The 9,139-nt window shown below is 49.3% G+C and overlaps 1 protein-coding gene across 1 annotated transcript in view; it reads left to right on the top strand.

The window, feature by feature from the left end:
- The first annotated feature begins 2,644 nt into the window (after positions 1-2,644).
- NKAIN1 (sodium/potassium transporting ATPase interacting 1) overlaps positions 2,645-9,139 on the top strand; it is a 71,686-nt gene continuing 65,191 nt past the window's right edge. The window contains exon 1 of the mRNA XM_007954150.1: positions 2,645-2,698. Coding sequence (XP_007952341.1) covers positions 2,645-2,698 — 54 coding nt within the window. The remainder of the gene's footprint in view (positions 2,699-9,139) is intronic.

Here is a 9,139-nt window from a genome sequence, read left to right on the forward strand (position 1 = left end):
TTTAGTGTTATTGTTATCATTAAATCACATTGTTCAAGTCACAGAAAGAACTGGCAGAGCCTGTATCTGGAGGACGCCCTGCAGCAGATCTGTTAGAACTGTTACATCTGGGCTGAGCTTTTGTGAGGGATGATTCTTACTCTTACGTTGGAAGTGGACCCTTTGGAGAATTGGAAGAAAGCTGTGGACCCTCTCCCCACTAAAAGGCACATCTGCTCCCATGAAGCTTTGCATATTATTTCAGGGATTTCACAGACTCCTAGAAGCCTGGATTGTATGGAACCTGGTTGGACACAGCTGTTCCTTGCCAAGCATGGCTGAGAGAAGTTCCCACTGTTATCTCAGTTTATTATTCCAAGTGAAGACCTCAGCAGTGTGGTTTCAACCCTGGGGATAGCCTGTGTGTTTTAAGATACAAAGTGGCAATCTGCAGAATGGGTGGAGGAGGGAGGTCAGTGAAATGGTTTCATGGACAGGCAACCTCTGTAGTGGCACAGAGCTTGGTTTGATGCCCTGCTTTGTCACCATCTTGAAATGTGTAATTTTTTAGCAAAGAGCCCTGCATTTTCATTTTGTACTGGTCCCCACAAATTAAGTAGTTGGTCCAGGCAGAAAATAATAATCCTAGCTAGCATTTGAGGGTTTACTACAGGAGCAACAAACAGGCAGCACTGCTGGGACTAGAACTGAGGCTCTTTGGGTTCAACTGAGGTTCCATGGGTCTTAACCACTACATCATCATGCCTCCTTAATCAAGTGGACCAGTGAGACTGGAAAGGAAAGGAAAGGAATGAGCCCTATCTTTTTACTAGAACACTCTTCTCCCTCTCCTGCCTCTCCTTATTCCTGTTGTCTCAGCATCAATGGCACTTCCTCAAAGAGGTGTTGCCTGACCTCCAAATCTAGATTATGCCCCCTCCTTATTGTCTCTTATACCTTTCATTTTCCTTCAAGGCATTCATCAGAATTCCTAACTGTGTATTTATTTGTATGCTTGCTTGTTTTAATAACAGTCCCTCACCAGACTTTTCACACAATGAAGGCAGAGATTATATCTGTTTGATTCATCACCTTATCACCTACTGAGAGCTTGGCACCTAGTAGACAAACACAAAAAACCCAAACTTGGTGCCAAAGAGTGATTGTGACTCATGTTGACCTCCTGTGCTACAGAGTAAAACTGCTCCGTGGGGTTTCTTTGGCTATAATGTATAAGGAAGCAGACTGCCAGGCCTGTCTTCCATGGTGCTGTTGGGTGAGTTCGAGGCATCAGGCTTTAGGTTAGTAGTTGAGCACGAACCATTTGCAGCACCCAGGGACCTTTGCAATAAGAGGTATTTCATTAATACTAGTTTGGAGAGTACACAGAACGTGATGATGATCAGATGAGATAAGGAGATACTGAGGATGGCCCAGGGGTTCCCCCTTAAGAAGTTGGGACACAGGGTGGGGATGATTAAATGGATTTGGGATGTGTTACATTTGGGAGCAGCTAAGAGAAAGCAATCTTCTGCCAGTAAGCCTTTTATAATTCCCTGTCCTTTGCAGTCTTGGACTCATTATGAGCCAGAATCTACTTGATGGCAGTGGGTTTGGTTTTGTAGTCTGGCCTGTTGCAGCCTGGGCTGGGGACTGGTCCCAGCCCCCCGGGCAGACCTTCACCATCACTCTCCTCACAGGAGTGCCCTTGGGAGCTTGTCTGTTCCCTGGACTGTGAAGCTCCCTAGGGCCTCATTTTTAGATCCCAGGGTCCGCAGGAGTGTGTAGCACAGTTAGGGCTCAATAAAGGTCAATAGAAGGAAAGATGAAGGGAAGGAAACGTGGCCAAGCAAAAGAGGGAGATTCAAATGAGCGGCAGATCTAGGGGGAAGGAGTTGGAAGCCAAGGTTGGAACCCTGGGGCCCTAAGAGAGTAGACAGAGGACTGCTCCAGATACTAAGGACAGGCCCAAGTGCTTTATTCACATGACCACATTTCCTCTTTGCATCAATACTGAAGGAAACATTATTCTTACTTTGGTTAATGAGAAAACTGAGGTTCAGGGAGGTGATGTGATTTGCCCGAGGTCACACAGCAAGTGAGCAGTGAAGTCTTGGTTTGACCCAGAGTTGTCAGCCCCACAATCCGCACTCTTCCCCGTCACTCCCTGCCTCTCCTGGAACCTCCGCTCCTCCTTAGCCCTCCTCCCCTCTGCTCCCGCAGCTGCCCCGCCCCGCCCCTCCTTTCCCTCCCTTCCTTTAGGTGGCGGCGGCGGCGGAGCCACGTGGTGGGGCCGGGAAGCCGCGGCCACCGAGCGCCCGGGCGGCTGCCCCAGCTGGGCAGTACTGCGCTGCGCTCGGTGCCTGCGCTCGGCGCTCCCCGCCAGCCGCCCCGGGGCAGGAGGCGCGCCTGGCGGCCGGCGGGCCAGACAAAGGAGGCGCGGCGGGGCGAAACCAGAGCGCGGGCGGACGGACCATGGACTCGGAGCGCGGCTGGCCGGCCCCAGCTGTGAGGACCCGGCGCTCCCGGCCCCGGCCCTAGGTTCCCGTAACCGCCGCCCGGGGTGCCCAACGGGGAGACGCGGAGCCCGCGCGGCGCGGACGAGGCGGCGGCCACCGAGCAAGAGGGGGCGACGCGGCGGGCGGCCCGCGCGGCCCCCAGAATCATGGGCAAGTGCAGCGGGCGCTGCACGCTAGTCGCTTTCTGTTGCCTGCAGCTGGTGAGCGCCGGGCTTAAGGAGGCTGGGGCAGGGTGGGGCGCGGCGGGGCGGGGTCCCGGGGCGTGCGGGTGAGGTTGGGTGTCCGTGTCCGTGAGTGTGTGTATGTGGATGTGTGTGTGTGTGTGTGTGTTTGTATGTGTGGCTGCTGCAAGTGCCCGGGTGGGGGGTGGTTTGGAGTCACGGAGCGGACGGGCGGAGCCTGCTCCTGCTGGCCAGGCTGTCTCTTTGTGTGCGCTTCTTGCCGCGGTGCCCGGTGTTCCTCCGGTCCCTGAGTGCGTCCTGTGCGCGAGTCCCCAGCCCGCCCCTCCCCAGGGGCTCCGCGCGTCTGCCCCGTGCTGGATGAGTGGCCCCTTGTTGGGGATGTGCTGTGAGGCTCTGGCTCTCTGGGGCTGGGGGTGTGTCCGAAGCTGGTCAGTGGATCTGTGGAGGTCCTACCTTGTGTTTCCTTCTAGAGTGCTCCTTGCGTGAGTCCCCGCCGGGTCTCTAATTCTGGTCTCCGCCCTTGTGAGGGTTTCCCACAAAGTCTGTGCTCCTGTGTGTCCCTTACTGGGTTTCTTCTCAGTGTGTGTCTCTAGATCTCTGTTCATTTCAGATTCGCCTTCATCTGTGTGTTTTAGGATCTTAGACTTAAAGAACCCTTCACCTCTCCCTTGTGCTTTCTCTTCTTCCTTTCACCCTTCTGACGGGGCAGGCCTGGGAGTGGAGAGCCACCTCCCCTAAGAAGGTCATAGAAGCTGCCAGGTCATGACCCTGCAGGGCACTCGAACCCCCTCCCTGCTTTGGCTCCGGCCATTGTAACCATGGGTGTTACATCAGGCATGGTTCCACCAGAGCAGCAGAAGTGGGGACAAGCACACCATCTCCTCTGCCCTGTCTGGCACTGGTGGAACTGGGAACACTTGGGTGCCCTGGGACAATAGGAGCAGGTGAGGGCACTATGTCTGCCCCCAGTTTAGGGAACTCAGGATTTTGTCTCAGTGAGACCAGTGAAATGAATCTGGTTGAGGGAGACCAGCTCTGTCCCTCAGCTGAGGCCCTGATTTGGAAGGGCAAGTAAAGAGAAACCAGGGCCTCCTGCCTACCCTATAGCTGAGTCCCAACAAGTAAGGGCTTTGAAGTTGTACTTCTCTAGGTAGAGGTGCATGGGGACCGCCGTGGGCAGAACTCAGGTCTGAGCACAAGTTGGCAGAGCCTGAGCCTCCCTGGTGCCTGACTCCATGATCTGAGTCTCCACTCTGGCCACCTCCCCTCATTCCACCCCTGACCCCAAGGTGCATGTGCTACTGCAGAGCGAAGCTTCAGTCGGATGTGCAGACCAGCTCATTCATCTTGCTTCTCTCCGCTGGAGGACTCAAGCCCCAAACCTGCCATCCACAGGCCTGCTCTCCTGGACAGCCATAGGAACAGCCTGAGCTCTGATGATTATAGCTCTACCCCCAGCTCTGGGACATTGGGCAAGTGATTCCCTAGCTAGGCCACCACCTCAGTCTGCATCTCTCTAAATGCTCATCGGTGAGGAATGCAGAGGGAGGTAGTTAAGACCAGGTAGAATGGAAACTCCAGAAGGGCAGAGATTTTGTTTTGTTCCCTTTTAAATCCCCAGCAGCTGGAACAGTGCCTGGCATTCCATTAATATTCCCAGAATAAATGAATGAATCAGTTGTTTAGAAAGTCCTGGCTCATAGTAGAAATGCCCTTCTTTATCTACTTTGATAACATAAAATGCTAAGAAATGTTGAAACCTTTCAGAGGTGCCTTCCTGATCCTTTTTCTGCATTTGCTTATTTTGAAATTTTAAACTAGTTTTTTTCCTGTAATTAGAAAAGTAGTATACATGTATGGTAAAAATGAATAAATCAACAAATCATCAGACACCAGAAAACTATTAAGGTCCCTTCTCTTTATGCTCCATCCTACTCCCCAAAGATCAGCACTGTTAGCAGTTTGTCCCTTTACTCATTCTATTGATAATAGTAACACGGTTAGCTTTGCAGAACCCATACTGGGCACCAGGTGTTCTTGTAAGTGCTTCAGTATGAATTCATTTAGTCCTTGTCACCAGGTAAACCCAAACTCATTGCCATCAAGTCGATTCGGACTCACAGCAACCCCGTGTGTTACACATTAGAACTGAGTTCCATTGGGCTTTCTTGGCTATAATCTTTACAGAAGTGGAATGCCAGGACTTCCTTCCATGGTGCTGCTACAGGGATTTGAACCACCAACCTTTTGGTCAGTAGCCAGGCACAAGCTGTTCGCACTACTCGGGGACCTTATAATTATCCTATAAAGCTATTATTATTGTTATTGGCATTTTATAGATGAGTGGAGTAACTTGCCCCGAGTTCTACAGGTAGGGCTGATTGTGGAGTGGGTCCCTCCAGCTATTACTAACTCCCAGGAGCCCTGGCTGTCTGGCAGCTTCTGTAACTGTAATATGCGACTGGGATGCTGGAATCCATCAGCCTGAGGCAAGAAGGAAGCCTCAGTGTTCTCAATCAGCATAAAGAGACAGAGGAAGGAAAAAGGCTATGAAATGTTTTTCAGCTGAACACTTAAGAGGAGGAAGTGTATCATTTTTTTTTTTTAATCAAATGGGGTTTAAACATTACAACAAAACAGGCCAATTCTAAACAATCTTTTATAGTTGGGCTAGACTTGTTTTGTGTGATGGAGTACAGGGTGAGGCTATACTGGGGGCAGGGAAAGCAGTTGGGGATTTTGCCATTCAGGTGGACAAGTGTAGGGGGTAGTAGGTGGGACTCTGAAGTCTGACAGGACAGACCTAGGCTCTAGTCCCAGCTCTGTGACTTCCTAGCTGTGTGAGCCACAGTTTTGTTATCTGTTAAATAAAGATTACCAAACAGTTTATCAAAACAAGGTGATGAGGATTAAATGCATGTGGTGAATTGAGCACTGGGCCAGGCACAAAGTGAATGCAAAATAAAATACAGCTTTTTACTGTCTTTATCTTAATGATTTTATACCATGGGATACTGTCAGGAATTGTGGACCAGAGACATCTGGATGCCCCCTGACACTCCTTTGTGGGAAGCGGCAGGTAGTTGGAACTGAACAGAGAGGGAGGAGGCCTGGATTCAAGCCCAGCTCCGCCACTGACTCCTGTGAACTTGGGCAAACCTCTTCCCAGACGTAAACCAAAAAACCCATAGCCATCAAATTGATTCTGACTCATGGCGATCCCATGTGTTACAGTGTAAAACTGCTCCGTAGGGTTTTCTTGACTGTAATCTTAGAGAAGCAGATCACCAGGCCTTTCTTTCATGGTGCCACTGGGTGAATTCGAACCACCAACTTTTTGGTTAATAGCCAACCACAAACTGTTTGTGCCACTTAGGTACCTTTCTCCAGTGTCAAAAAAACTCACTGCCAATGAGTCAATCCCAACTCATGGTGACCCCTCCTTGGGTTTCCAAGGTGATAGCTAGATAGAAGTAGATTGCCCAACCTTCCTTCCAAGGAGTGACTGGTGGGTTTGAACCCCCAGCCTTCTGGTTAGCAGTCAAATGCCTTAGGCACTACACTACCAGAGCTCCCTAGTTTAGACCTCGGCTTTTCCATCTGTAAATTGGGAGGAACCATTGATCTGGCTCTGTGAAGCCCTGCCAGCTCTGCCCTCCTAGGACCTGGGATGATGTCTGAACTGTTGCATCTTGGTCTGCTTCCATTCTATAGATCGTCTTGTGGCCCTTGCTTTCCTGGGTTCTATTTGGTGTATTGTCTTGGCAACATTATTAATGCTATTCACTCTCTAATTAGTATGTGTTTCCCTTTTCCCTTCCCTTCCTTCTTGGTCCACCTCTTTCCAGAAACTTCACAGGCCACTCTGCTCTTCCTGTAAGAGGATGAACTGAGGTTTGCTCAAGAGAGTCGTCATCAGTTTCTTCATCATCACCATTATCACTCCCATTTCTGGAGTCCTGTGCTAAGCACTTTATATGCATCACCTCATTTAACCAAATGAGCTTACATATGTAGAGTGCTTGGCAAAGTGCCTGCTGCATGTTAAACGACCAATAAACCTTAGCTATTGTACTGTTTTTAATCTTCCTTCTTATTACTATTGTTATTCCACACAACAGGATAGATGCCTTTATTGTGCTCTTTTTCAGATGTGGAAACTGAGGCTCAGTGAGGTGACAGGTTGACTAAGATCACTGAGCTAGTCAGTGATGGAACCAGGGTGCTAGCACGTTTCTGTCTGCACAAAGAGCCATCCTGTCCTCTCTGCCCTGAGCTCTCTGCCATTCACCATTAACCAGCGTGTGACCTCAGAGAGGTCGGTTCACTATTCCAAGCCTCAGTTTCCTCGTCTGAAAGTGAAAGTGATGGTACCTCCCTCAATAGGACCATGCACAGTGCCTGGCACCGAGAATGAGGTGAGCACTCAGTGCCACCTCACTGCCACCTCACTGCCATGATTGTTCTTGTCCTAGCTCTGTGTGACCTTGGACACATGCAATCAGGCTGCTGGACCCGTTTCTCTGGACTGGCAGCAGCCAGGTGCCTAGCACGTAGTAGTCACTCAGAAAACGTTGGTTTTATTCTCTTCCCTTCTGGAAAGCTCTTTGCTTTTTGGAAGGTAGTGGGTGAGGGAGGAAATATGTTGCTGCCTGCTGAGCTGCAAGTAATGGTGTGAAACGTGGTCAACCTGATTGATGTCATTATTAGTAATAGTGATGGTGAAGACCGGAGGGAGACAGCTCTGGCAGGGGCCCGCGCTCCCAAGCAGCTGCGTCTGCAAGCTCTCGGCTTCCTCAGGAAGGTCTGGCTCTGTTCTGGGTGGTTGAGGTCTTTGGATCAGGCTGATTATAAAATGTCTATCTTAGACCCTTACAGTTCAGGAGCATGACACTAGCCAGGGCACCAACCCCTTTTCTTCTTTTTCTTTTTTTTCTTTTTGTGGTTTGGGTGAAAGTTTACAGAACAAATTAGCTCTCCATTCAACAATTTATACACATTTTGTTTCATGACATTAGTTGCAATCCCCTCAGCCCAGTAGCACTCCTCCCTCTTGCTCTCTGGGTTCCACATTTCCATTTGTCCTTCTTTCCTGCCCCTCCCTGCTTTCTGAGCTTTGTTTTTGGGCGTTTGGTCTGGTATGGTTGACTGTTCTGAAGAGTTCGTTCCTCCCTGCTGTTACTGTTCATTTTATAGGCCTATCTATTGTTTAGGAGCTCTGGTACCACAGTGCCTAAAGCACTTGACTATTAACCAGAAGTCTGGAGTTTCAAAACCACCAGCCACTCCTCGGAAGGAAGATGGGGCAATCTACTTCCATAGTGATACTGCCTTGGAAACCCAAGGAGAAGTTGCAATGAGTCAGGTCAGACTCAACGGCACATAACAACAACATCTATTGTTTGGCTGACAGGGGGTGGATTTGATACTATTATTTGATCCTGGGGGTAGATTCAGTTCCAGATTTGAAAGGTGTCTAAGGGCCATAGGGGAGCCCTGGTGGCATAGTGGTTAAGCATTTTGGTGCTAACCCAGTCATGGCTCCAAGGGAAAAGATGTGGCAGTCTGCTTCCATAAAGATTACAGACTTGGAAAACTTACGGGGCAGTTCTACTGTGTCCTACAAGGTCACTGTGAGTTGACATCAACTCACTGGCAGTGGGATTTGGTCTTGGTTTTGAAAGGCCATAGTCTTCGGGGTTCTCTATAAGACCAATAAGTCTAGTGGGTTTTTTTTTGTGTGTGTGTGTGTGTGTATGTGTGTGAGATTTTGAATTTTGTTCTACACTTTTCTCCCACTCTGCTTAGTACCTTCTATTGTGATCTCAATTAGAGTGGTTGGTAGTGGTAGCCAGGCACTATCTAGTTCTTCTGGTCTCAGGGTAGTGGAGGCTGTGGTTTGCATGGTCCATTAGTCCTTTGGACTAAGTGTTTACTTAAGTCTGATTTTCTTCTCTCTTGCTCTGGACAGGGAGAGACCAATAGTTGCATCTTAGATGGTTACTGTTCAGAAGCTTTTAAGACCCTAGTCACTACTGACCAGAGTAGGAAGTACAGCGTTGTTTTTGTGAATTATGTTATACCAGTTGACCTGGACGTCCCCTAAGACTATGGTCCTAAACCTCCAAGCCCAGTGACTCGTTCCCTCAGGGTGTTTGTTTATGGCTAAAAAGTTTTCATAGTTTTGCCCCTTTTATGCTCTACTACATACATGGATCTGTTTGCAGCCATGTTATTGTTGTTGTTATTTGCCATCAAGTCAGACCCAACTCATAGTGACCGCTCCTTGGGTTTCCGAGGCGGTATCACTACGGAAGTAGATTGCCCAACCTTCCTTCCGAGGAGTGGCTGGTGGGTTTGAACCTCCAGCCTTCTGGTTAGTAGTCAAGTGGCCTTAGCCACTCATATATATATACACACACACATACACACACACACACACGTATGTATTACCTTAAA

The sequence above is a fragment of the Orycteropus afer genome, unplaced genomic scaffold (genome assembly GCF_000298275.1).
Source record: "Orycteropus afer afer isolate SDZICR_OR568_19922 unplaced genomic scaffold, OryAfe1.0 scaffold00433, whole genome shotgun sequence".
Lineage (NCBI taxonomy): Eukaryota > Metazoa > Chordata > Mammalia > Tubulidentata > Orycteropodidae > Orycteropus > Orycteropus afer.